The sequence below is a fragment of the Schistocerca nitens genome, unplaced genomic scaffold, assembly GCF_023898315.1.
Source record: "Schistocerca nitens isolate TAMUIC-IGC-003100 unplaced genomic scaffold, iqSchNite1.1 HiC_scaffold_495, whole genome shotgun sequence".
NCBI lineage: Eukaryota > Metazoa > Arthropoda > Insecta > Orthoptera > Acrididae > Schistocerca > Schistocerca nitens.
Genome location: NW_026046028.1, coordinates 10,774 through 38,494, shown reverse-complemented (window position 1 = coordinate 38,494; position 27,721 = coordinate 10,774). Strand labels below are relative to the sequence as shown.

General features: G+C 60.4%; 1 protein-coding gene across 1 annotated transcript; it reads left to right on the top strand.

The window, feature by feature from the left end:
• Positions 1-256: 256 nt before the first annotated feature.
• LOC126232415 (uncharacterized PE-PGRS family protein PE_PGRS20-like) lies at positions 257-26,982 on the top strand (the record flags this gene model as incomplete). The annotated part of the gene is made up of 6 exons (XM_049942677.1): positions 257-809; positions 884-1,031; positions 13,310-13,539; positions 13,750-13,897; positions 26,395-26,624; positions 26,835-26,982. Coding segments are annotated over exons 1-6 (1,457 nt in total), but the record flags the coding sequence as incomplete, so codon positions are not given.
• Positions 26,983-27,721: the final 739 nt, after the last annotated feature.

Genomic DNA, 27,721 nt, shown 5'->3' with positions numbered 1-27,721 from the left:
CGCGGTGTGCTTGGGCGCCGGAGAATGGCACACTGCGCCTGCCCGTTGAGGAGGCCGATGGCCGTGGTGTGGTGGAAATGGAGCGCGTCGGACGTGCACCAATGGGAAAGAGAAACAAAGCGGCGACAACGAACGAAAGGGGGAGGGAGGCCATTGTGTCACATGCGGCGGTGGGAGGAAAAAGAAAAAACAAAAACAAAACAAAAAAAAAAAACAAGAAACAAAGACGTAAGAAAGAGGAGAAACAACAAGGACAATGAGTCGTGCGTTCGCGAGGGGGGTGCGCGTGTCACTCCGGTACGCGCAGTGCGGGAATAGAGGCAGCGTCGGCACGGAGAAGCAAGCAAGCAAGCAAGCAAGGAAGGAAGGAAGGAAGGAAGGACGCACGCGCGCTGCGGCGTTTGGCGCGGTTTGCGGCTGGCGCCTTTGGTGGCAACGGCCAGGACAAGCAGCGGTGTATGGTGGTGTGCGGGGCGGACAGGGGCGGCGGCGGTGGTGGCCTGGGAGGAGGCGAGGCGAGGCGGCGCCGACGGTGGCGTGTGGTACGGCGAAAACGGGACGGACGGCGGATGTTGGAGAGGCGCCGCGCACGCAGACACATGGAAGGAAGGAACGAACGAACGCAAGGGAACAAATGGAGGGGGCGAATGTGGAGATGCGGGCAGGCGGTGGTGTTTGTGGGCATGTGGTGGGGAGAAGGGCGGGGGCGGGAGGACAGAGGCGAGGCGACTGCTTGCGTGCTCGCCCGCTCGCTCGCGTGTCTTTTGTTTTTGTGTTTGTGTTTCCATCGTTTGGTCGCCTTGGAGCCTGTCGGTCCCGTCCGTGTGTGGCCACGCTTCGGGCGCGTGTATGTTTGTACGTTTCGTTTGTTCGTCTTCTGCAGCAGAGGCGGTGCGCGGCAGTGGGAACGCCTGCCTGGCGGCTGGGACGGCCAGCAAATGCGGTTGGATGGGCGGCCACAGCACCGCACCTGTGCCCAAGGAGGCGACGCTGGCGGCGGGGCCCCCTCGGATGCGGCCGGCTGGGGCTGTGTGCGCTGCCGCCGCCGCCGCCGCTGCTGCTGGTGCAGCAGCAACGACGACGAACAACGAGTAAGCAAGAAGAGGACGAAGCGGATGGCTGGTGGGTGAGTGCATTTAGGCGGTCGACAAGGCAGTGCGTGATGTGGCGTTGTGACGGGGGTTTGCTCACGTGGCCTCGTTGTGTCGATGCGCAGGAAGGTGAGATGCGGGCAGACGCAGACGCGTACAGAGAGACGAGCCCGGTCTGCAGCAGGATGTGGGGCGCGGCGCGCCGAGTGCAGAGCAGCGCGCGCCGCCTGGGCCGGGCTGGGCCCGCCCGGCGGCGGGCCGCGCTGTTGTCGCGGACGTGAGCGCCCCCTGGCGGGTGGTCGGAGGCGGCGCGGTGGACGTGTGTCCGGTTGGCCAGTGCACATTGCGAGTGGCTGGCTGGCGGTCGGCGGCGAGACGGGAGAGGAGGTATGTGTCGCGGGCGCCTTTGCTGCGCTGCGTCGTTGCGTGCCTGGGCGTGCGCCTGTCGACTGTGTGTGACTGTGTTGGGCGTTGTGCCACGTACGTGTGTGCTCGGCCGAAGGCGTCGGAAGAAAAAGAGAGAGAGAGACGGGCGGGGAAAGTGGGTCGGTGTGCGTGCGTCGCCCGTGATGCGATGATGTCGCGTCATGTCTTGTCTTTGCGAAACGGCTGCCGAGAGGTGTGTGGTGGCGAGCGGGAATGTGCGTTTGGTGGTTGCCGGCCGGCCGGCTGTTGTTGGTGGTTCCTCCTGTGGTTGTTTGTGCTGCTTTGATGGCAACGTGGAAGGACGCCGGTTTCCGTGCCTTGCGTGTGGTTGTGTCGACGGTGACTGGTTGGGGGTGTGCGCCGATGCACGTGCCATCATGTTGTCATGTTTGGGTCGTGAGTGTGTTTTTTGGCTGTGTTGTTGTGTACGGGAAGGGGGGGAGAGGCGGCGGCGGCGGGTGATAGTGCGTGCAGTAGTGCCGTTGCGACGGGCGTCGGGTGGAGCCGTGCGTAGTGGCGGTGGCGGAAAGGTGTAGGTTGCGGGAAGCGAGCCCGTCGCGTGTCGTTGTCGTCGTCGTCGTCGTCGTCGTCGACGGGGTCGCGTGCGCTGTGAATCGAGAGTGGCGGGAAAGGAGCAGCGTGCCGCTGTGTCGTGGTCGTTAGCAGAGGCCTGTGCTTGTCCGTTTGTTTTCTGTCGGACGCTTGGTGCGAGTTGTTTGTTTTGTTGCCGCCGCCGCGGTTGTTTTTGTTTGTCGGCTGTGCTGTGTCGGTGGGTCGGCGAGCTGTTTTGCGGTGCGTGAATGTGTTGGTGCAAAAGTGGCGGCGGCGTCATGGCTGCGACCGCGACGAGCCGCGGGCGCGCCATTGATGATGTTGAACACAGAGCGGCTGTGTGCAATGGGAGGCCTTGTGTACGGGTAGCGGTGTTGTCGTACGTGCATCCGGCCCGGTGCGGAAAGCGCCGTTGCGGTTGCGGGGTTGCCTCTGGTCGCGACGTGTGGTGCTCGGCTTTGTGGGTTTTGTGGTGCCCGTTTGGCCGGTGGGTGGTGTTTTTTGTGTGTTTTTGTTTTTGTTTTTTTTTTGTTGTGTGTGTGTGTGTGTGTGTGTGTGTGTGGTCGGTCTCTTTGGCGCTCGGTATATATCTGCCTCCTGCTCGGTCTTGCGGCGGTTTTGTCGACGTCGTCTGTAGTTTTTTTGCGGCTTGCCGACGACCGACCGACCGACCGACCGACCGACCGAACTACGACCTACCTGTGACAGCTACGTGTGGCGCCCGAAGGTGAACGTAACGTGACCTCGGCGCCCTTAGCCTAACCTAAGATGTCCGGCCGTAAGGTAGGTGCGGCCACCTGACGCCTCACGTCCGAACGCTTAACCTAACTTTGACGCCTAACCTAACTTTAACCCTTAACCTAACCCACGTCCAACCAACGTAACCTAACCTAACCCAAGCGACGCCAACCCTAACCTAAGGTGTTGTACAGTGCGAATGTCGAAGGCATGTTATAGTCGTAGGTGGAGAGCACTGCACGCAACAAGCGGCTACACGGGTAGCAGGGGTTGTGTGGCGTGGGCTGGGCGGTTTGTGTTAGGTTAGATGGCCTTGGGCAAGTACAGAAAGGGGGCAACAGCAGCCTCAACGGGTGCGGGGACCAAGCAGCAATCGGTATTGTTTGTCAACTGTCGAAGCTGCGTTGGTACAGTACCGGAACCGCAAGCGCTGACAGAGAAAGCACCGAAGCTCTGCAATCGTTATAAGGTACAGAAAGCTGGCTGACGCCAGGGATAAATTCTGCCGAAATTGTCACAAAGGTACGGACGGTGTTTTAGAAAGGCTCGATTGCATGCAACCGGTGGTGGTGTGTTCGTCGCTGTTTAGTAGTGGTTTTGATCCTGTAGTGAAGTAGAAGTGGGTGGTTCCTGTGAAATATTGTGGGTGGAGGTTACACTCAACAACCGAGCTAGGTTTAATAATAATTGGCTCCTTTGACCGACCTCCCGACGCAGCAGCATTAGTGGCAGAACAACGGAGAGACGGATTTGGAAACACATTTCACATACATTTTCCTCAGCATGTTAGGGTCTTAGGTGGAGATTTCAATGTACCCGATATAGACTGGGACACTCAGATGATGTTCAGGACGGGTGGTTGGGGGACAGAGAGCATCGAGTGACATTATACTGAGTGCACTGTCCGCTAAGTGGCAGACTCTGCAAGGGAGGCGCCCTGCATCGCGGTGTAGCTTGCTCGCCAGGTTTTTCTCGAGAGGGTGCGTTTCCGGATGAGGTATCGAACATATTGCTTCCCCGTACGTATATACCTCCCGAGGAGATCCCGAATGTAACAGTAGAGAGATTCGAGCGCGCACGGAGGCTTTCAGACAGTCGTTCTTCCCGCGTAACATACGCGACTGGAACGGCAAAGGGTGGTAATGACAGTGGCACGTAAAGTGCCCTCCGCCACACACCGTTGGGTGGCTTGCGGCGTACAAATGTAGGAGGTCGGCTGTCGTGTGTGCTTGAAGGCAGATGCGGTGTGTCTGTCGTTGCGGACGGCGGTCAGCCCCCCTCGCGTAAGCGGCGAGGGGCGGCGGCGCTCGGTTGGCCGGTGCCGATGTTGCGCAGGCGGCGCCCGTTTTCTTTGCGGCGGGCAATTTTGTGAGAAACGGGCGCGAATGTTGGCGGGCGAGGTGGCCCGACGGCTGCGGGCCGATCGGGAAACGGTGGGAGGGCGATGGGGCGGCGGAGGTGCGTTTGCACGGCCGGCATCGCCGCACGCCTCCGCTTGTGTGGCTGTGGCGGCGGCCGCGCTGGCCGGGCTGGCGCGGCGACGGTGTGGCAGTTTTGCCGAAGGTTTGGCCATTGTGGCGGGTCGTCGGCTGGGGCTGTGGGGGCGGCATGTGGGCGGGGGCGGCGATTCTCGGCGGGCCGAGCCAGGCTGTAGCGCGCGGTAGCTGCAGTTTGGCCGTGGTTTGCGGCGCTGCCGTGGCGACTGGTTGGCGACTGTGGTGTGGCCGTGTGTAGCCCCATCCTCGGTGGTTTGAACGGCGCGGGTGGTTGCGGCGCAGGTTTGGGGCTGGTCCGCACAGGCTGTCGGACGTTGGGCGGTAGCAAGCGCGGGAGGCGCGGCGCGGCGGCGCGCAGAGTGGCGGCCGCTCTCTCGGCCGTCCGCGCCCGCCCGCGACACTGGCTGGGCCTGGCGGCGCGGCGGCTATTCTCTGCCGCCGTGCTTGCCGCCTGCCGCTCTCGCTCTCGCTCTCGTGTGCGTACGCGCGTCGTCCGTCGAAATAATGGCAGATCAGGCGGCTACGAACGAGACTGCTGCGGCACCCGCCGCCACCGGCACGACGAAGAAGGCCAAGTCTGCGGCGTCTGCGAAGAAGCCGCGCGCCAAGCCTGCGCACCCGCGCACCTCTGAGATGGTGACGGCCGCCATCAAGAGTCTGAAGGAGCGCGGCGGCTCGTCGCTGCAGGCGATCAAGAAGTACATTGCCGCGCACTACAAGCTGGACGCGGAGAAGCTGGCGCCCTTTATCAAGAAGTACCTCAAGTCGGCCGTCGTGGCTGGCGAGCTGGTGCAGACGAAGGGGAAGGGCGCGTCCGGCTCTTTCAAGCTTGCCGGCGCCGGCGGCGGGGCGGCCGAGGGCGGCAAGGCCCGTGCCGGCGGTGCGAAGAAGAAGCGCGCCGCTCCGGCCAGCAAGGAGAAGAAGGGCGCCCGTGCGGCCGGCGCAAAGAAGGCTGGTGGCGTGAAGGCGGCGACCGGTCGGAAGGCGGGCGCCGCCAAGAAGGCGTCTGCGGCGTCGGCGGCTCCCGCGGGTGCGAAGAAGGCGGCTGCGGCCAAGCCGGCCAAGGCCAAGTCGCCGTCGAAGGCGAAGAAGGCCGCCAAGGTTCCGACGAAGAAGCCGAAGGCGCCGCGCCCGAAGAAGGCGACGACGCCGTCTAAGGCGAAGGCGTCGCCCAAGAAGAAGAAGTGAAGTGAAGTAAAGTAAAGAAAGGAAAGGGGAAGGGCTGGCGCTTGACCCCGTCGTCCCCCACCCCCCTCCCCCGCGTCGTCTAGTGGCGCGCGATGGCACGGCTGCGCGCGGCCCAAAACGGCCCTTCTCAGGGCCATCAGAGGACGTCGGGAAGGCGTTGATTGTCGTGCCTGGCGCGTTGTGTTGTGTTGTTTGGGTGGCCGTGCGTGCATGCGCCGGTGTGTGTGTGTGTGTGTGTGTGTGTGTGGTTGGTTGATGTTTGTGTGGCGTTTCTGTATGACCCTTGTGGGTACTGTTTGCGTGCCGTGGTGGATGGATTGTGGGGCCGGTGGCGGTAGGCGGCGGCGCGCGGTAGCGGAGCGGTTGTGGCCGTTTTTTTGTTTTGTGTTTTGTATTTTGTGCGGCGGCCGACGGTTGGTTTCTCATGTTTCTGGAGACTCTGCTTGCTTTGCGGATGGCGCGTCTTGTTTTTGTGTGTGTGTGTCCTCTGTCTCTGAAAGGGAGACGTTGAGACGTGGAAGTGGCCGGCGGGAATTGGGAAGGCGCGGTGGCGCCTCGGAGACGGCGGCGGCCAGCCACCCGTGGGTGACGTCGTCCGGCTGTTTGTTTGTGTGTGTGTGTGTGTGTGTGTGTACTGAAGGGGGTGGGGTGTTGATGACGTCGAATGTGATTGTTGGCGAGAGCGGCTGTGGACGGGAGGGTGGGAATTGTGGTGGTTGTTTTAACGGGGCTAGAGAGAGAGGCTGGGCGGCAAGACCGACAAAAGTTTTGCTCGCGACGGAGAGATGTTAGTGGCCCTGAAAAGGGCCGTTTTTGTGTTGCGCGCGTGCGGTGCCGTGCCGCGGCTAAGCGGTTTAGGCGCGCTCGCCGCGGATGCGGCGCGCGAGCTGGATGTCCTTGGGCATGATGGTGACGCGCTTGGCGTGGATTGCGCACAGGTTGGTGTCTTCGAAGAGGCCGACGAGGTAGGCCTCGCTGGCCTCCTGCAGGGCCATGACTGCGGAGCTCTGGAAGCGCAGGTCGGTCTTGAAGTCCTGGGCGATCTCGCGCACTAGGCGCTGGAACGGCAGCTTGCGGATGAGCAGCTCTGTGCTCTTCTGGTAGCGCCTGATTTCTCGCAGGGCGACGGTGCCCGGCCTGTAGCGGTGGGGCTTCTTGACGCCGCCGGTGGCGGGCGCGCTCTTCCTCGCCGCCTTGGTGGCGAGCTGTTTGCGCGGCGCCTTTCCGCCGGTGGACTTGCGGGCCGTTTGCTTTGTGCGGGCCATAGCGGTTAGCGGTGCGTGCGGTAGCGAAGCGTCCGGTGCTGCCTTGACAACGGGCCCGCGCGGGCCCGCGCTGCGCTTATATGCCCTCGGTGCGCGTGGTGGGGGGAGGGCGGGCCAGAGTCTATATAGGGGGGCGGCGCGCGCTCACGGCGCACCGTAGCCGACTCGCTAGCGCCGGGTGAGGAGCTGCCGCTTGTGCTTTTTTTGCTTGAGGAGGAGGAAGAATGACAGGCCGCGGCAAGGGAGGAAAGGGGCTGGGGAAGGGTGGCGCCAAGCGGCACCGCAAGGTGTTGCGCGACAACATCCAGGGCATCACGAAGCCCGCCATCCGCCGCCTGGCTCGCAGGGGCGGCGTGAAGCGCATCTCTGGTCTGATCTACGAGGAGACCCGCGGAGTGCTGAAGGTGTTCCTGGAGAACGTGATCCGCGACGCGGTGACGTACACTGAGCACGCCAAGCGCAAGACTGTGACGGCCATGGACGTGGTGTACGCCCTGAAGAGGCAGGGGCGCACCCTGTACGGTTTCGGCGGTTAGGCAGGCAGCCGGTGTGCTGTGCTGTGGCCTTCCCGCGGCCGTGCCGTTGCCCGTGCTTGGTGGGAGAGACGAAAAACGGCCCTTTTCAGGGCCACCACACTGTTCGGAAATTGAAAAGTGCGAAAGGGTCTGTGTTGCCTGCCTGCCTCTGTGTTTGTTGTTGTTGTGCGCCTCTGTTGCTTTGCGTGCGTGCGTTCCGTTTGGAGATTCGACGTGACGTGTGTGTGTGATGGATGCGGGAGGGCGCGGCTGAGTCCGGTGTGTGCGTGGTTTGTTTGTGGCGCGGGCCGGGACCATCGATCGGATCAGCTGTTTGGTTTGGTTTGTGCTGTGCCTGTGTGTTTGGAGAGCGCGCGCGGCGGCCCCGCGTGTCGTCCGTCGTCGGGCCGTTACGCGCTGTGTGTGTGTCGCGCGCGCTCTTTTAATTATGAACATATTAACAATGATCACATCACATTATTGGTGTATTGATGTCGTTGTCGTTGTTTGGAACGCGACTGTGCGTGCGTGGAGGGGTGCAGAAAAAATGTGTGTGTGTGTTCGGCCACACGGGCTGTGGACAAGATGGCGGACGTGCGCCGGCGCCGGCTGCGAATGAATGACTGTGGACGTTGTTGTAAAGTGCGGCGAGGACGACGGAAACTTTGCTTTGGACGTAGGTTTGTGTGGTGGCCCTGAAAAGGGCCGATTGTTGTGAGGCGAGCCGGCAAGGCAAAGGCGCGTTTGCGTTTGCGTGCAGGGAGCACGCAAGCGCAGCGCCGCGGTCCCTGTTTAGGCCTTCTTCTCGGTCTTCTTTGGCAGCAGGACGGCCTGGATGTTGGGCAGGACACCACCCTGTGCGATGGTGACGCCCGACAAGAGCTTGTTGAGCTCCTCGTCGTTGCGGATGGCGAGCTGCAGGTGGCGCGGGATGATGCGCGTCTTCTTGTTGTCGCGGGCCGCGTTTCCGGCCAGCTCGAGCACCTCAGCCGCGAGGTACTCCATGACGGCGGCGAGGTAGACGGGCGCCCCGGCGCCGACGCGCTCGGCGTAGTTTCCCTTGCGCAGGAGGCGGTGGATTCTGCCGACCGGGAACTGGAGCCCAGCCCTGCTTGAGCGGGACTTTGACTTGCCCTTGACTTTGCCTCCCTTTCCGCGTCCGGACATGGCGTTTGGCTAGTGGCGTAAGCGTGAAACACGTAACCGTAACGGTGCGAGCCGCAGCGAGTCGAGCAGCGGAGTGCGTGCGTGTGCCGGCGGCGGCGCTGCTGCTCACATCTATTACTTTCCCCTCTTTGGGGAAGTGTGAGGGGGAGTTTGTAGCCTTGCGGCTTTTACTCCCCTGTGTGCTTGTGTGTGTGATTATTTCTGTACTTTTTGGATGTCTGTGAGATTGTGATGTTTGTTCTGTGTGATTCTGGTACTTGCCTGAGGTTTGGCGAGATATTTGTAGTATTTGGGGTAGGAGCAGGATTTGGGAATGGGTATTGGGATTTTTCTCTTCGACTTAGTCGTCAAAGATCGTCATGGGGCGATTGTGTTTATCGCGGGACATGTCATACCGACCTAGGGAATGGATGAGGGCGTTTCCCGACCTGGAAGTACCTTCATAGAAGGCCCTTGCCAGGTCTTGGAAACGCTCTCTCAGGAGTGGGATTTCCGCAGCGGCTTGCAAATCGTCGATAGGGAATCCAAGGGGTAAACGCAGTGCCCTCCTGAGGGCGCGGTTCTGCAGCCTCTGGAGAGTGTCCAGGTGCTGCTTCGCCGCGTATCCCCAGACAGGACACGCGTATTCCATGACTGGCCGGATCAGGGCCTGGTAAACGTTCACTCCTACTGAGCAGGATAGGGAGCTGGATGAGTTGAGGATTGGGTACAGGATGGACATTCTGGCGCAGACCTTCCTATGGACCTCGTCTATGTGGGGTTTCCACGTAAGACGAGAGTCCAAGGTTACGCCAAGATACTTGGCGGTTCTGCGCCAGGGGAGTTGGGTTCCGTTTAGGTGAAGGTGGAGGGGGGGGCGTTGAGGAGGTTCGCGCCTTCCGAGCCTACGGGTAATCAGCATTGCCTGCGTCTTTTCAGAATTGATGGTGATTCGCCAGCGACGGGCCCAAGTTTCTGTGTCATCTAAAACCCTTTGTAGCCTACGGATGACCAGGTCCTTGTTCGCGTTTCTCGTGTAGAAGGCTGTATCGTCAGCGTACTGTGCAGTGTGCACCAGGGGGGCCGTTGGAGTGTCCGCAGTGTACAAACTGTACAATACGGGCCCCAGGACCGATCCCTGTGGCACCCCAGCACGAATACGCCTTCTGGTGGAGGTGGCAGTTTCTACTTTGACGGAGAAAGTCCTATTGGTGAGGTAGCTCTTGATCAGCTGAACTATACTCCCGGGAAACCCTTGTGTGTACAACTTGTAGAGTAGCCCTCTATGCCATACTGAATCAAAGGCTTTGGCTACGTCTAGTAGCACTATCCCGCAGTAGCCTCTGTGGTTGAAGCCCTCTGTGGCCGCTTCAACCACTCTCATGATCTGTTGTGGGGCAGAGTGGTTCTGCCGGAATCCGAATTGGAAATCCGGCAGAATTTGCTCTCTGGTAATATGTTCTTGTATGGGTCTTAGCATGAGGCGCTCATAGATCTTGCTGAGAGTTGGCAAGAGGCTAATCGGCCTGTAGTGCTGCGGGAATAGAGGGTCTTTCCCTGGTTTGTGTATTGCGACCAATTCCGCGTGTTTCCAGCAAGCTGGGAACTCGCGGGTACGAGTAATCTCGTTGAAGACGTTCGCGAGGTGTTCGATCGCCGTGGGTGGGAGGTTTTTGACCAACTGGTTGGTGACTTTGTCATGTCCTGGCGCCCTTTTGGAGGGGAGGGACCTAATTACTTTTGCCACGTCTTCAAGGGCAAAAATTGTGGGTTCGTCTTCTGGGTCCTCCTCAGCATTGAGGAAGACAGCCAGTTGACGACGGACCACTCTTTCATGCTCATCATCCTGGGGTCCCTTTATGGGCTCGGGTGCGGCGGCCGGTTGCGCGCGCGCCCCATTGGTCGGCGGCCGCAACAGGGCGAGCTGGTAAAGGTGCGGTGTTGCGGTAGCGGCGGGTGCCACTGTGTGGGGAGACGCTGACTAGAGCGGAGCGCTTGCTGCTTGTTGTTGTACGTTCGAGATGCCGCCCAAGACTAGCGGGAAGGCCGCCAAGAAGGCCGGCAAGGCGCAGAAGAACATTTCGAAGGGCGACAAGAAGAAGAAGCGCAAGAGGAAGGAGAGCTATGCCATCTACATCTACAAGGTGCTGAAGCAGGTGCACCCCGACACGGGCATCTCGTCGAAGGCGATGAGCATCATGAACAGCTTCGTGAACGACATTTTCGAGCGCATTGCGGCCGAGGCGTCTCGCCTGGCGCACTACAACAAGCGCTCGACCATCACGTCCCGCGAGATCCAGACGGCTGTGCGGCTCTTGCTGCCTGGCGAGCTGGCCAAGCACGCCGTGAGCGAGGGCACGAAGGCGGTGACCAAGTACACGAGCTCCAAGTAAGGAGGGGAGGTTGTTACTTCGGCTCTTGGAAGGAAGGAAGCTCCCTCCGTTGCGAGAGCGGCAAAACGGCCCTTTTCAGGGCCACCAAATTGCCTTTGCGGGAAGAGCGGAATTGTTTGTGTGTGTGTGTGTGTGTGTGTGTGTGTGTGTGTGTGTGTGTGTGAGAGGGGGGCGGCATAGCTACCCGGTTTGGTTGTGGTTGCGAGGCAGCTGGTGGTGTGGTCTCGAATGTGGTTGTGGTTACTGGGGTACGGCCGCGAGGGTTTGGTTGCCGCCGGTGTGACGTGGAATGCGTGCACGAGTCCTGGCGTGGTTGTTTGTCGACACATAGATAGATAGATAGATAGATAGATAGATAGATAGGAGGTGTTGGTGCTGTCTGTGGCGCTGATTCATTTCTTTGTCTCCGTCTGCCCGGTTAGTCACGTGACTGCAATTGAAAGTCCTCGCGATTGATTGATTGTTGGCTGTCACCGTTACGGCCGTCTGCGGGTGTCTGTTGTCACATCATACATGATGGCGAGGGTGAAATGTTGTGTTGCCGTCGACTATTCCCTTTGCTGTACGGCGCGTTGGTGTGTTGGTTGACGTTTTAAATGGACGTGTCGTACTATCATGCATATCCATTACGATGTCGCCAAGAAATGTACGGGCGGGTGGGGTAGGCGACACGCACGGTTGCCCTTGATTTGTGATGATAGCCGTTTCTTGCAGTTTGACTGATGATTGATTGGACTGTTGTGCGCACGCACGTCATTCAAGGTGCACGTGTGTTCGGTTGAGTACAGTAAGCGTGAGGCTATGGGCGTACACGCGTTTCGTTGGTCTGTGTCCCCCGGTGTGAAATGGCAGGTGTGTCGGTGATGTGATCCGATCCGGCGGCTCTGAGTAACTGTCAATATCGGCGCGATACACCGGCGTCATGGCAACGTGTCGGTGTGAACACCAGTCGCACTGTGGCACCGTCGGCGCCGCGAACGGTGACGAAAGGCTGACCTTTGATCGGTCGAGTGTCGTGTCTGGGCAGAACGTGTGGAATGAGCAAAACTGTTGGGGACGGAAACAATGGTGGAGGAGGGGAACGGAAAGTAATAAAACAAACAAACAAAATGGAGAAGCAATCACCGGAAAACGAAGCAGGGAAAAACGGAGAGGCGCTGTCTATAGCAGCGGAACGTTCCCGTGCATTGCAGCCGCACTGAGAGGCGTTTACGGCGCGGCTGCAAGTGTCGGCCGTGGCGACGGCTGAATTGCATTGCCTTCCCGGATGAAAAAAAAAGCGTTCGCCGACATGGCTCGGAGGAGGAATCTATGAGAATGCCTTGCCCTTGCCTGCCGTTTCGTGTGCCCTCCTGTTGTGTACGCTGTTGTTGTCCGGTGTAGCGAAGGGTGTGTATGTAGGGGTGGGTGGGTGTGTGTGTGTGTGTTTAGAAGGTCGATAGCTGCCGTCACGGCAGTCAAAGGTGTCGCGAAAAAGTGTGTTAGCCGTGGTTGGTTGGTTGGTTTGTGTGTTTTAAAGAGAAGGGACGAGAGAGAGAGAGAGAGTGAAAGTAGGTGGAGAGAGAGTGCGTTGCGTGTTGCCTAACTGCGTCCGCGAATATGGCAGTAGTTGGTGGTGGGCGTGCCCTTGCATGTGGCCCGGAAGGCGTGTCCGTTTCGCGGTAGTGGCACCGCTGCTGGCATATTCGGGAGATGGGAGGGGGCGCGAAAGGAGAAAGGAGACGCGGAGGCTTTAAAGACGGGGAGGGCGCGTGTGGGTGGCTCGCGCTGCGCTCGGCGGTTGTGTTTGTGCAACAAATGTGTTGCCGGGAGGGGACCGTTGTTGTGGTGCGGTTGTAGCCGCAGACGCGGCCGGCAGTGAACGTGAGACGACGGGTGCGGGCCGGGGCGGCGCATGTCGCCGGTGCCATGCCTTTTAAGAGCCGCGCGGTCGGGGGTGTGCGCACCGTGTGTCGTGTTGCGAGACGGCAGCATTTGTGCTGCGTGGCGTGGCGTGGCGTGGCGTGGCGTGGCGTGGCGTGGCGTGGCGTGGCGTGGGGGCGAGGAGAGCGAGCCGCGCGGTGTGCTTGGGCGCCGGAGAATGGCACACTGCGCCTGCCCGTTGAGGAGGCCGATGGCCGTGGTGTGGTGGAAATGGAGCGCGTCGGACGTGCACCAATGGGAAAGAGAAACAAAGCGGCGACAACGAACGAAAGGGGGAGGGAGGCCATTGTGTCACATGCGGCGGTGGGAGGAAAAAGAAAAAACAAAAACAAAACAAAAAAAAAAAACAAGAAACAAAGACGTAAGAAAGAGGAGAAACAACAAGGACAATGAGTCGTGCGTTCGCGAGGGGGGTGCGCGTGTCACTCCGGTACGCGCAGTGCGGGAATAGAGGCAGCGTCGGCACGGAGAAGCAAGCAAGCAAGCAAGCAAGGAAGGAAGGAAGGAAGGAAGGACGCACGCGCGCTGCGGCGTTTGGCGCGGTTTGCGGCTGGCGCCTTTGGTGGCAACGGCCAGGACAAGCAGCGGTGTATGGTGGTGTGCGGGGCGGACAGGGGCGGCGGCGGTGGTGGCCTGGGAGGAGGCGAGGCGAGGCGGCGCCGACGGTGGCGTGTGGTACGGCGAAAACGGGACGGACGGCGGATGTTGGAGAGGCGCCGCGCACGCAGACACATGGAAGGAAGGAACGAACGAACGCAAGGGAACAAATGGAGGGGGCGAATGTGGAGATGCGGGCAGGCGGTGGTGTTTGTGGGCATGTGGTGGGGAGAAGGGCGGGGGCGGGAGGACAGAGGCGAGGCGACTGCTTGCGTGCTCGCCCGCTCGCTCGCGTGTCTTTTGTTTTTGTGTTTGTGTTTCCATCGTTTGGTCGCCTTGGAGCCTGTCGGTCCCGTCCGTGTGTGGCCACGCTTCGGGCGCGTGTATGTTTGTACGTTTCGTTTGTTCGTCTTCTGCAGCAGAGGCGGTGCGCGGCAGTGGGAACGCCTGCCTGGCGGCTGGGACGGCCAGCAAATGCGGTTGGATGGGCGGCCACAGCACCGCACCTGTGCCCAAGGAGGCGACGCTGGCGGCGGGGCCCCCTCGGATGCGGCCGGCTGGGGCTGTGTGCGCTGCCGCCGCCGCCGCCGCTGCTGCTGGTGCAGCAGCAACGACGACGAACAACGAGTAAGCAAGAAGAGGACGAAGCGGATGGCTGGTGGGTGAGTGCATTTAGGCGGTCGACAAGGCAGTGCGTGATGTGGCGTTGTGACGGGGGTTTGCTCACGTGGCCTCGTTGTGTCGATGCGCAGGAAGGTGAGATGCGGGCAGACGCAGACGCGTACAGAGAGACGAGCCCGGTCTGCAGCAGGATGTGGGGCGCGGCGCGCCGAGTGCAGAGCAGCGCGCGCCGCCTGGGCCGGGCTGGGCCCGCCCGGCGGCGGGCCGCGCTGTTGTCGCGGACGTGAGCGCCCCCTGGCGGGTGGTCGGAGGCGGCGCGGTGGACGTGTGTCCGGTTGGCCAGTGCACATTGCGAGTGGCTGGCTGGCGGTCGGCGGCGAGACGGGAGAGGAGGTATGTGTCGCGGGCGCCTTTGCTGCGCTGCGTCGTTGCGTGCCTGGGCGTGCGCCTGTCGACTGTGTGTGACTGTGTTGGGCGTTGTGCCACGTACGTGTGTGCTCGGCCGAAGGCGTCGGAAGAAAAAGAGAGAGAGAGACGGGCGGGGAAAGTGGGTCGGTGTGCGTGCGTCGCCCGTGATGCGATGATGTCGCGTCATGTCTTGTCTTTGCGAAACGGCTGCCGAGAGGTGTGTGGTGGCGAGCGGGAATGTGCGTTTGGTGGTTGCCGGCCGGCCGGCTGTTGTTGGTGGTTCCTCCTGTGGTTGTTTGTGCTGCTTTGATGGCAACGTGGAAGGACGCCGGTTTCCGTGCCTTGCGTGTGGTTGTGTCGACGGTGACTGGTTGGGGGTGTGCGCCGATGCACGTGCCATCATGTTGTCATGTTTGGGTCGTGAGTGTGTTTTTTGGCTGTGTTGTTGTGTACGGGAAGGGGGGGAGAGGCGGCGGCGGCGGGTGATAGTGCGTGCAGTAGTGCCGTTGCGACGGGCGTCGGGTGGAGCCGTGCGTAGTGGCGGTGGCGGAAAGGTGTAGGTTGCGGGAAGCGAGCCCGTCGCGTGTCGTTGTCGTCGTCGTCGTCGTCGTCGTCGACGGGGTCGCGTGCGCTGTGAATCGAGAGTGGCGGGAAAGGAGCAGCGTGCCGCTGTGTCGTGGTCGTTAGCAGAGGCCTGTGCTTGTCCGTTTGTTTTCTGTCGGACGCTTGGTGCGAGTTGTTTGTTTTGTTGCCGCCGCCGCGGTTGTTTTTGTTTGTCGGCTGTGCTGTGTCGGTGGGTCGGCGAGCTGTTTTGCGGTGCGTGAATGTGTTGGTGCAAAAGTGGCGGCGGCGTCATGGCTGCGACCGCGACGAGCCGCGGGCGCGCCATTGATGATGTTGAACACAGAGCGGCTGTGTGCAATGGGAGGCCTTGTGTACGGGTAGCGGTGTTGTCGTACGTGCATCCGGCCCGGTGCGGAAAGCGCCGTTGCGGTTGCGGGGTTGCCTCTGGTCGCGACGTGTGGTGCTCGGCTTTGTGGGTTTTGTGGTGCCCGTTTGGCCGGTGGGTGGTGTTTTTTGTGTGTTTTTGTTTTTGTTTTTTTTTTGTTGTGTGTGTGTGTGTGTGTGTGTGTGTGTGGTCGGTCTCTTTGGCGCTCGGTATATATCTGCCTCCTGCTCGGTCTTGCGGCGGTTTTGTCGACGTCGTCTGTAGTTTTTTTGCGGCTTGCCGACGACCGACCGACCGACCGACCGACCGACCGAACTACGACCTACCTGTGACAGCTACGTGTGGCGCCCGAAGGTGAACGTAACGTGACCTCGGCGCCCTTAGCCTAACCTAAGATGTCCGGCCGTAAGGTAGGTGCGGCCACCTGACGCCTCACGTCCGAACGCTTAACCTAACTTTGACGCCTAACCTAACTTTAACCCTTAACCTAACCCACGTCCAACCAACGTAACCTAACCTAACCCAAGCGACGCCAACCCTAACCTAAGGTGTTGTACAGTGCGAATGTCGAAGGCATGTTATAGTCGTAGGTGGAGAGCACTGCACGCAACAAGCGGCTACACGGGTAGCAGGGGTTGTGTGGCGTGGGCTGGGCGGTTTGTGTTAGGTTAGATGGCCTTGGGCAAGTACAGAAAGGGGGCAACAGCAGCCTCAACGGGTGCGGGGACCAAGCAGCAATCGGTATTGTTTGTCAACTGTCGAAGCTGCGTTGGTACAGTACCGGAACCGCAAGCGCTGACAGAGAAAGCACCGAAGCTCTGCAATCGTTATAAGGTACAGAAAGCTGGCTGACGCCAGGGATAAATTCTGCCGAAATTGTCACAAAGGTACGGACGGTGTTTTAGAAAGGCTCGATTGCATGCAACCGGTGGTGGTGTGTTCGTCGCTGTTTAGTAGTGGTTTTGATCCTGTAGTGAAGTAGAAGTGGGTGGTTCCTGTGAAATATTGTGGGTGGAGGTTACACTCAACAACCGAGCTAGGTTTAATAATAATTGGCTCCTTTGACCGACCTCCCGACGCAGCAGCATTAGTGGCAGAACAACGGAGAGACGGATTTGGAAACACATTTCACATACATTTTCCTCAGCATGTTAGGGTCTTAGGTGGAGATTTCAATGTACCCGATATAGACTGGGACACTCAGATGATGTTCAGGACGGGTGGTTGGGGGACAGAGAGCATCGAGTGACATTATACTGAGTGCACTGTCCGAAAAGTACCTCGAGCAAAATGAACAGAGAACCGACTCGTGGAGATGACATCGTGGACCTACTGATGACAAACAGACCCGAACGTGTTTCGACTCTGTATGTGCAGAACAGGGACGCAGTGATCATAAGGCCGTTGCAGGGAGGACGGTGTATCTGTTTGGCTAGCAAGAGTAATAGAAGGCAGATTTCCAGACGACCTGACAGATGAAAACGCAAATGCCTGTTCCGACACTGACAATGTTGAGTGTTCATGGAGAAAGTGCAAGGCAATGGTAAAAATGCGTTTTTAGACAGGTACGTGCCGAGTGTAGAACTGTGAGGGATGGGAAAAAAAACCCACCGTGGTATACTACTACAACAACAACAACGTTAGGAAACTATTGCGAAAGCAAAGAGAGCTTCACCCAAAGTTTAAAACGCAGCCAAAATCCTCCGAGACAAACGGGAAGCTAAACGATGTCAAAGTGAGCGTAAGGAGGGCTATGCGTGAAGCGTTCAGTGAATTCGAAAGTAGAACAAACCCTATGTACCGACCGACGTTGACAGAAAATGCTAGGACGTTGCGGTCTTGCGTTGAATCGGTAAGTGGCTCGAAACAGCATATCCAGACACTCCGGCATGGCGATGGCATTGAAACAGAGGATGACACGCGTAAAGCTGTGGTGAAATACCTAAGCACCTGTTTCCAAAGCTGTTTCACAGAGGACGGACCGCACTCTGCAGTTCCGTCTTCTAAATGCTCGCACGAACGAGAAACTGGCTGACATCGAAGTAAGTGTCCAAGGAGGAATGGGAAAGTCCGCCGGACCCGACGGGATTACCAATTCGCGATTCCTACACAGGGTACGCGAAACAACCTGCCCCCCTCCTAACAGCCGTGTACCGCAAGTCTCTGGAGAGGAAGGGAGGGTTCCAAATGATTGGAAAAGAGCACAGGTAGTCCCAGTCGTCGAGCAGATGCGCAAAACCATAGACCCATATCTCTGACGTCGATGTGTTGTAGAACATGTTGTTTGCTCGAGTATCATGTCGTTTGTGGAAACTCCAGAGTCTACTATGTAGGAATCAACATGGATTCCGGAAACAGCGATCGTGTGTGAGACCCGGCTCGCTTTATTTGCCCATGAGACCCAGAAAGCTCCCAGGTGGATGCCATTGTCCTTGACGTCCGGAAGGCGTTCGAGACAGCTCCGCACCGTCGCCTGATCAACGACGTAAGAGTCTACAGAATATCAGACCAACTGTGTGGCTGGATTGAAGAGATGTCAGCAGACGGAACACAGCATGTTGTTATCGATGGAGAGACAGACGTCTACAGACGTTAAAGTAACCCCTGGCGTGCCACGGGGGAGTGTTATGGGACCATTGCTTTTTCACAATTCACATCATATAAATGACCTAGTAGATAGTGGCGGACGTTCCATGCGTCGTTTCGCGGATGATGCTGTATGTAGTATACAGAGAGGTTGCAGGACGATCGGCAGCGGATAGGCACCCGGTGCAGGGGGAGTGGCAACTGTCCCCTTAACATAGACAAATGTAATGTATTGCGAATATACAGAAAGAAGGATCCTTTACTGTGTGATTGATTATATGATAGCGGGACAAACACTGGTAGCTGTGACGTCTGTAAAATATGTATCTGGGAGTAGGCGTGCGGAATGATTTGGAAGTGGAATGATGATCAGATAAAAGTAAATTGTTGGTAAGGCGGGTACCAGGTTGAGATGCATTGGGAGAATGCTTAGCAAAAACAAAAAAATGTAGTCCATCAACAAAGGAGGTGGCTTACAGAAACACGCGTTCGACCGACCCATACGTGAGTGTTGCCCACCAGTGTGGGACCCGTAGCAGGTCGGGTTGACGGAGGAAGATAGAGAAAGATCCAACGTTTTCGTCACAGGGGTATGTGGTAACCGTGATAGCGTTACGGAGATGGCTAAGTGGCAGACTCTGCAAGGGAGGCGCCCTGCATCGCGGTGTAGCTTGCTCGCCAGGTTTTTCTCGAGAGGGTGCGTTTCCGGATGAGGTATCGAACATATTGCTTCCCCGTACGTATATACCTCCCGAGGAGATCCCGAATGTAACAGTAGAGAGATTCGAGCGCGCACGGAGGCTTTCAGACAGTCGTTCTTCCCGCGTAACATACGCGACTGGAACGGCAAAGGGTGGTAATGACAGTGGCACGTAAAGTGCCCTCCGCCACACACCGTTGGGTGGCTTGCGGCGTACAAATGTAGGAGGTCGGCTGTCGTGTGTGCTTGAAGGCAGATGCGGTGTGTCTGTCGTTGCGGACGGCGGTCAGCCCCCCTCGCGTAAGCGGCGAGGGGCGGCGGCGCTCGGTTGGCCGGTGCCGATGTTGCGCAGGCGGCGCCCGTTTTCTTTGCGGCGGGCAATTTTGTGAGAAACGGGCGCGAATGTTGGCGGGCGAGGTGGCCCGACGGCTGCGGGCCGATCGGGAAACGGTGGGAGGGCGATGGGGCGGCGGAGGTGCGTTTGCACGGCCGGCATCGCCGCACGCCTCCGCTTGTGTGGCTGTGGCGGCGGCCGCGCTGGCCGGGCTGGCGCGGCGACGGTGTGGCAGTTTTGCCGAAGGTTTGGCCATTGTGGCGGGTCGTCGGCTGGGGCTGTGGGGGCGGCATGTGGGCGGGGGCGGCGATTCTCGGCGGGCCGAGCCAGGCTGTAGCGCGCGGTAGCTGCAGTTTGGCCGTGGTTTGCGGCGCTGCCGTGGCGACTGGTTGGCGACTGTGGTGTGGCCGTGTGTAGCCCCATCCTCGGTGGTTTGAACGGCGCGGGTGGTTGCGGCGCAGGTTTGGGGCTGGTCCGCACAGGCTGTCGGACGTTGGGCGGTAGCAAGCGCGGGAGGCGCGGCGCGGCGGCGCGCAGAGTGGCGGCCGCTCTCTCGGCCGTCCGCGCCCGCCCGCGACACTGGCTGGGCCTGGCGGCGCGGCGGCTATTCTCTGCCGCCGTGCTTGCCGCCTGCCGCTCTCGCTCTCGCTCTCGTGTGCGTACGCGCGTCGTCCGTCGAAATAATGGCAGATCAGGCGGCTACGAACGAGACTGCTGCGGCACCCGCCGCCACCGGCACGACGAAGAAGGCCAAGTCTGCGGCGTCTGCGAAGAAGCCGCGCGCCAAGCCTGCGCACCCGCGCACCTCTGAGATGGTGACGGCCGCCATCAAGAGTCTGAAGGAGCGCGGCGGCTCGTCGCTGCAGGCGATCAAGAAGTACATTGCCGCGCACTACAAGCTGGACGCGGAGAAGCTGGCGCCCTTTATCAAGAAGTACCTCAAGTCGGCCGTCGTGGCTGGCGAGCTGGTGCAGACGAAGGGGAAGGGCGCGTCCGGCTCTTTCAAGCTTGCCGGCGCCGGCGGCGGGGCGGCCGAGGGCGGCAAGGCCCGTGCCGGCGGTGCGAAGAAGAAGCGCGCCGCTCCGGCCAGCAAGGAGAAGAAGGGCGCCCGTGCGGCCGGCGCAAAGAAGGCTGGTGGCGTGAAGGCGGCGACCGGTCGGAAGGCGGGCGCCGCCAAGAAGGCGTCTGCGGCGTCGGCGGCTCCCGCGGGTGCGAAGAAGGCGGCTGCGGCCAAGCCGGCCAAGGCCAAGTCGCCGTCGAAGGCGAAGAAGGCCGCCAAGGTTCCGACGAAGAAGCCGAAGGCGCCGCGCCCGAAGAAGGCGACGACGCCGTCTAAGGCGAAGGCGTCGCCCAAGAAGAAGAAGTGAAGTGAAGTAAAGTAAAGAAAGGAAAGGGGAAGGGCTGGCGCTTGACCCCGTCGTCCCCCACCCCCCTCCCCCGCGTCGTCTAGTGGCGCGCGATGGCACGGCTGCGCGCGGCCCAAAACGGCCCTTCTCAGGGCCATCAGAGGACGTCGGGAAGGCGTTGATTGTCGTGCCTGGCGCGTTGTGTTGTGTTGTTTGGGTGGCCGTGCGTGCATGCGCCGGTGTGTGTGTGTGTGTGTGTGTGTGTGGTTGGTTGATGTTTGTGTGGCGTTTCTGTATGACCCTTGTGGGTACTGTTTGCGTGCCGTGGTGGATGGATTGTGGGGCCGGTGGCGGTAGGCGGCGGCGCGCGGTAGCGGAGCGGTTGTGGCCGTTTTTTTGTTTTGTGTTTTGTATTTTGTGCGGCGGCCGACGGTTGGTTTCTCATGTTTCTGGAGACTCTGCTTGCTTTGCGGATGGCGCGTCTTGTTTTTGTGTGTGTGTGTCCTCTGTCTCTGAAAGGGAGACGTTGAGACGTGGAAGTGGCCGGCGGGAATTGGGAAGGCGCGGTGGCGCCTCGGAGACGGCGGCGGCCAGCCACCCGTGGGTGACGTCGTCCGGCTGTTTGTTTGTGTGTGTGTGTGTGTGTGTGTGTACTGAAGGGGGTGGGGTGTTGATGACGTCGAATGTGATTGTTGGCGAGAGCGGCTGTGGACGGGAGGGTGGGAATTGTGGTGGTTGTTTTAACGGGGCTAGAGAGAGAGGCTGGGCGGCAAGACCGACAAAAGTTTTGCTCGCGACGGAGAGATGTTAGTGGCCCTGAAAAGGGCCGTTTTTGTGTTGCGCGCGTGCGGTGCCGTGCCGCGGCTAAGCGGTTTAGGCGCGCTCGCCGCGGATGCGGCGCGCGAGCTGGATGTCCTTGGGCATGATGGTGACGCGCTTGGCGTGGATTGCGCACAGGTTGGTGTCTTCGAAGAGGCCGACGAGGTAGGCCTCGCTGGCCTCCTGCAGGGCCATGACTGCGGAGCTCTGGAAGCGCAGGTCGGTCTTGAAGTCCTGGGCGATCTCGCGCACTAGGCGCTGGAACGGCAGCTTGCGGATGAGCAGCTCTGTGCTCTTCTGGTAGCGCCTGATTTCTCGCAGGGCGACGGTGCCCGGCCTGTAGCGGTGGGGCTTCTTGACGCCGCCGGTGGCGGGCGCGCTCTTCCTCGCCGCCTTGGTGGCGAGCTGTTTGCGCGGCGCCTTTCCGCCGGTGGACTTGCGGGCCGTTTGCTTTGTGCGGGCCATAGCGGTTAGCGGTGCGTGCGGTAGCGAAGCGTCCGGTGCTGCCTTGACAACGGGCCCGCGCGGGCCCGCGCTGCGCTTATATGCCCTCGGTGCGCGTGGTGGGGGGAGGGCGGGCCAGAGTCTATATAGGGGGGCGGCGCGCGCTCACGGCGCACCGTAGCCGACTCGCTAGCGCCGGGTGAGGAGCTGCCGCTTGTGCTTTTTTTGCTTGAGGAGGAGGAAGAATGACAGGCCGCGGCAAGGGAGGAAAGGGGCTGGGGAAGGGTGGCGCCAAGCGGCACCGCAAGGTGTTGCGCGACAACATCCAGGGCATCACGAAGCCCGCCATCCGCCGCCTGGCTCGCAGGGGCGGCGTGAAGCGCATCTCTGGTCTGATCTACGAGGAGACCCGCGGAGTGCTGAAGGTGTTCCTGGAGAACGTGATCCGCGACGCGGTGACGTACACTGAGCACGCCAAGCGCAAGACTGTGACGGCCATGGACGTGGTGTACGCCCTGAAGAGGCAGGGGCGCACCCTGTACGGTTTCGGCGGTTAGGCAGGCAGCCGGTGTGCTGTGCTGTGGCCTTCCCGCGGCCGTGCCGTTGCCCGTGCTTGGTGGGAGAGACGAAAAACGGCCCTTTTCAGGGCCACCACACTGTTCGGAAATTGAAAAGTGCGAAAGGGTCTGTGTTGCCTGCCTGCCTCTGTGTTTGTTGTTGTTGTGCGCCTCTGTTGCTTTGCGTGCGTGCGTTCCGTTTGGAGATTCGACGTGACGTGTGTGTGTGATGGATGCGGGAGGGCGCGGCTGAGTCCGGTGTGTGCGTGGTTTGTTTGTGGCGCGGGCCGGGACCATCGATCGGATCAGCTGTTTGGTTTGGTTTGTGCTGTGCCTGTGTGTTTGGAGAGCGCGCGCGGCGGCCCCGCGTGTCGTCCGTCGTCGGGCCGTTACGCGCTGTGTGTGTGTCGCGCGCGCTCTTTTAATTATGAACATATTAACAATGATCACATCACATTATTGGTGTATTGATGTCGTTGTCGTTGTTTGGAACGCGACTGTGCGTGCGTGGAGGGGTGCAGAAAAAATGTGTGTGTGTGTTCGGCCACACGGGCTGTGGACAAGATGGCGGACGTGCGCCGGCGCCGGCTGCGAATGAATGACTGTGGACGTTGTTGTAAAGTGCGGCGAGGACGACGGAAACTTTGCTTTGGACGTAGGTTTGTGTGGTGGCCCTGAAAAGGGCCGATTGTTGTGAGGCGAGCCGGCAAGGCAAAGGCGCGTTTGCGTTTGCGTGCAGGGAGCACGCAAGCGCAGCGCCGCGGTCCCTGTTTAGGCCTTCTTCTCGGTCTTCTTTGGCAGCAGGACGGCCTGGATGTTGGGCAGGACACCACCCTGTGCGATGGTGACGCCCGACAAGAGCTTGTTGAGCTCCTCGTCGTTGCGGATGGCGAGCTGCAGGTGGCGCGGGATGATGCGCGTCTTCTTGTTGTCGCGGGCCGCGTTTCCGGCCAGCTCGAGCACCTCAGCCGCGAGGTACTCCATGACGGCGGCGAGGTAGACGGGCGCCCCGGCGCCGACGCGCTCGGCGTAGTTTCCCTTGCGCAGGAGGCGGTGGATTCTGCCGACCGGGAACTGGAGCCCAGCCCTGCTTGAGCGGGACTTTGACTTGCCCTTGACTTTGCCTCCCTTTCCGCGTCCGGACATGGCGTTTGGCTAGTGGCGTAAGCGTGAAACACGTAACCGTAACGGTGCGAGCCGCAGCGAGTCGAGCAGCGGAGTGCGTGCGTGTGCCGGCGGCGGCGGGGTGGGGGTCCCTTTATGGGCTCGGGTGCGGCGGCCGGTTGCGCGCGCGCCCCATTGGTCGGCGGCCGCAACAGGGCGAGCTGGTAAAGGTGCGGTGTTGCGGTAGCGGCGGGTGCCACTGTGTGGGGAGACGCTGACTAGAGCGGAGCGCTTGCTGCTTGTTGTTGTACGTTCGAGATGCCGCCCAAGACTAGCGGGAAGGCCGCCAAGAAGGCCGGCAAGGCGCAGAAGAACATTTCGAAGGGCGACAAGAAGAAGAAGCGCAAGAGGAAGGAGAGCTATGCCATCTACATCTACAAGGTGCTGAAGCAGGTGCACCCCGACACGGGCATCTCGTCGAAGGCGATGAGCATCATGAACAGCTTCGTGAACGACATTTTCGAGCGCATTGCGGCCGAGGCGTCTCGCCTGGCGCACTACAACAAGCGCTCGACCATCACGTCCCGCGAGATCCAGACGGCTGTGCGGCTCTTGCTGCCTGGCGAGCTGGCCAAGCACGCCGTGAGCGAGGGCACGAAGGCGGTGACCAAGTACACGAGCTCCAAGTAAGGAGGGGAGGTTGTTACTTCGGCTCTTGGAAGGAAGGAAGCTCCCTCCGTTGCGAGAGCGGCAAAACGGCCCTTTTCAGGGCCACCAAATTGCCTTTGCGGGAAGAGCGGAATTGTTTGTGTGTGTGTGTGTGTGTGTGTGTGTGTGTGTGTGTGTGTGTGAGAGGGGGGCGGCATAGCTACCCGGTTTGGTTGTGGTTGCGAGGCAGCTGGTGGTGTGGTCTCGAATGTGGTTGTGGTTACTGGGGTACGGCCGCGAGGGTTTGGTTGCCGCCGGTGTGACGTGGAATGCGTGCACGAGTCCTGGCGTGGTTGTTTGTCGACACATAGATAGATAGATAGATAGATAGATAGATAGATAGGAGGTGTTGGTGCTGTCTGTGGCGCTGATTCATTTCTTTGTCTCCGTCTGCCCGGTTAGTCACGTGACTGCAATTGAAAGTCCTCGCGATTGATTGATTGTTGGCTGTCACCGTTACGGCCGTCTGCGGGTGTCTGTTGTCACATCATACATGATGGCGAGGGTGAAATGTTGTGTTGCCGTCGACTATTCCCTTTGCTGTACGGCGCGTTGGTGTGTTGGTTGACGTTTTAAATGGACGTGTCGTACTATCATGCATATCCATTACGATGTCGCCAAGAAATGTACGGGCGGGTGGGGTAGGCGACACGCACGGTTGCCCTTGATTTGTGATGATAGCCGTTTCTTGCAGTTTGACTGATGATTGATTGGACTGTTGTGCGCACGCACGTCATTCAAGGTGCACGTGTGTTCGGTTGAGTACAGTAAGCGTGAGGCTATGGGCGTACACGCGTTTCGTTGGTCTGTGTCCCCCGGTGTGAAATGGCAGGTGTGTCGGTGATGTGATCCGATCCGGCGGCTCTGAGTAACTGTCAATATCGGCGCGATACACCGGCGTCATGGCAACGTGTCGGTGTGAACACCAGTCGCACTGTGGCACCGTCGGCGCCGCGAACGGTGACGAAAGGCTGACCTTTGATCGGTCGAGTGTCGTGTCTGGGCAGAACGTGTGGAATGAGCAAAACTGTTGGGGACGGAAACAATGGTGGAGGAGGGGAACGGAAAGTAATAAAACAAACAAACAAAATGGAGAAGCAATCACCGGAAAACGAAGCAGGGAAAAACGGAGAGGCGCTGTCTATAGCAGCGGAACGTTCCCGTGCATTGCAGCCGCACTGAGAGGCGTTTACGGCGCGGCTGCAAGTGTCGGCCGTGGCGACGGCTGAATTGCATTGCCTTCCCGGATGAAAAAAAAAGCGTTCGCCGACATGGCTCGGAGGAGGAATCTATGAGAATGCCTTGCCCTTGCCTGCCTTGCCTGCCGTTTCGTGTGCCCTCCTGTTGTGTACGCTGTTGTTGTCCGGTGTAGCGAAGGGTGTGTATGTAGGGGTGGGTGGGTGTGTGTGTGTGTGTTTAGAAGGTCGATAGCTGCCGTCACGGCAGTCAAAGGTGTCGCGAAAAAGTGTGTTAGCCGTGGTTGGTTGGTTGGTTTGTGTGTTTTAAAGAGAAGGGACGAGAGAGAGAGAGAGAGTGAAAGTAGGTGGAGAGAGAGTGCGTTGCGTGTTGCCTAACTGCGTCCGCGAATATGGCAGTAGTTGGTGGTGGGCGTGCCCTTGCATGTGGCCCGGAAGGCGTGTCCGTTTCGCGGTAGTGGCACCGCTGCTGGCATATTCGGGAGATGGGAGGGGGCGCGAAAGGAGAAAGGAGACGCGGAGGCTTTAAAGACGGGGAGGGCGCGTGTGGGTGGCTCGCGCTGCGCTCGGCGGTTGTGTTTGTGCAACAAATGTGTTGCCGGGAGGGGACCGTTGTTGTGGTGCGGTTGTAGCCGCAGACGCGGCCGGCAGTGAACGTGAGACGACGGGTGCGGGCCGGGGCGGCGCATGTCGCCGGTGCCATGCCTTTTAAGAGCCGCGCGGTCGGGGGTGTGCGCACCGTGTGTCGTGTTGCGAGACGGCAGCATTTGTGCTGCGTGGCGTGGCGTGGCGTGGCGTGGCGTGGCGTGGCGTGGCGTGGCGTGGCGTGGGGGCGAGGAGAGCGAGCCGCGCGGTGTGCTTGGGCGCCGGAGAATGGCACACTGCGCCTGCCCGTTGAGGAGGCCGATGGCCGTGGTGTGGTGGAAATGGAGCGCGTCGGACGTGCACCAATGGGAAAGAGAAACAAAGCGGCGACAACGAACGAAAGGGGGAGGGAGGCCATTGTGTCACATGCGGCGGTGGGAGGAAAAAGAAAAAACAAAAACAAAACAAAAAAAAAAAACAAGAAACAAAGACGTAAGAAAGAGGAGAAACAACAAGGACAATGAGTCGTGCGTTCGCGAGGGGGGTGCGCGTGTCACTCCGGTACGCGCAGTGCGGGAATAGAGGCAGCGTCGGCACGGAGAAGCAAGCAAGCAAGCAAGCAAGGAAGGAAGGAAGGAAGGAAGGACGCACGCGCGCTGCGGCGTTTGGCGCGGTTTGCGGCTGGCGCCTTTGGTGGCAACGGCCAGGACAAGCAGCGGTGTATGGTGGTGTGCGGGGCGGACAGGGGCGGCGGCGGTGGTGGCCTGGGAGGAGGCGAGGCGAGGCGGCGCCGACGGTGGCGTGTGGTACGGCGAAAACGGGACGGACGGCGGATGTTGGAGAGGCGCCGCGCACGCAGACACATGGAAGGAAGGAACGAACGAACGCAAGGGAACAAATGGAGGGGGCGAATGTGGAGATGCGGGCAGGCGGTGGTGTTTGTGGGCATGTGGTGGGGAGAAGGGCGGGGGCGGGAGGACAGAGGCGAGGCGACTGCTTGCGTGCTCGCCCGCTCGCTCGCGTGTCTTTTGTTTTTGTGTTTGTGTTTCCATCGTTTGGTCGCCTTGGAGCCTGTCGGTCCCGTCCGTGTGTGGCCACGCTTCGGGCGCGTGTATGTTTGTACGTTTCGTTTGTTCGTCTTCTGCAGCAGAGGCGGTGCGCGGCAGTGGGAACGCCTGCCTGGCGGCTGGGACGGCCAGCAAATGCGGTTGGATGGGCGGCCACAGCACCGCACCTGTGCCCAAGGAGGCGACGCTGGCGGCGGGGCCCCCTCGGATGCGGCCGGCTGGGGCTGTGTGCGCTGCCGCCGCCGCCGCCGCTGCTGCTGGTGCAGCAGCAACGACGACGAACAACGAGTAAGCAAGAAGAGGACGAAGCGGATGGCTGGTGGGTGAGTGCATTTAGGCGGTCGACAAGGCAGTGCGTGATGTGGCGTTGTGACGGGGGTTTGCTCACGTGGCCTCGTTGTGTCGATGCGCAGGAAGGTGAGATGCGGGCAGACGCAGACGCGTACAGAGAGACGAGCCCGGTCTGCAGCAGGATGTGGGGCGCGGCGCGCCGAGTGCAGAGCAGCGCGCGCCGCCTGGGCCGGGCTGGGCCCGCCCGGCGGCGGGCCGCGCTGTTGTCGCGGACGTGAGCGCCCCCTGGCGGGTGGTCGGAGGCGGCGCGGTGGACGTGTGTCCGGTTGGCCAGTGCACATTGCGAGTGGCTGGCTGGCGGTCGGCGGCGAGACGGGAGAGGAGGTATGTGTCGCGGGCGCCTTTGCTGCGCTGCGTCGTTGCGTGCCTGGGCGTGCGCCTGTCGACTGTGTGTGACTGTGTTGGGCGTTGTGCCACGTACGTGTGTGCTCGGCCGAAGGCGTCGGAAGAAAAAGAGAGAGAGAGACGGGCGGGGAAAGTGGGTCGGTGTGCGTGCGTCGCCCGTGATGCGATGATGTCGCGTCATGTCTTGTCTTTGCGAAACGGCTGCCGAGAGGTGTGTGGTGGCGAGCGGGAATGTGCGTTTGGTGGTTGCCGGCCGGCCGGCTGTTGTTGG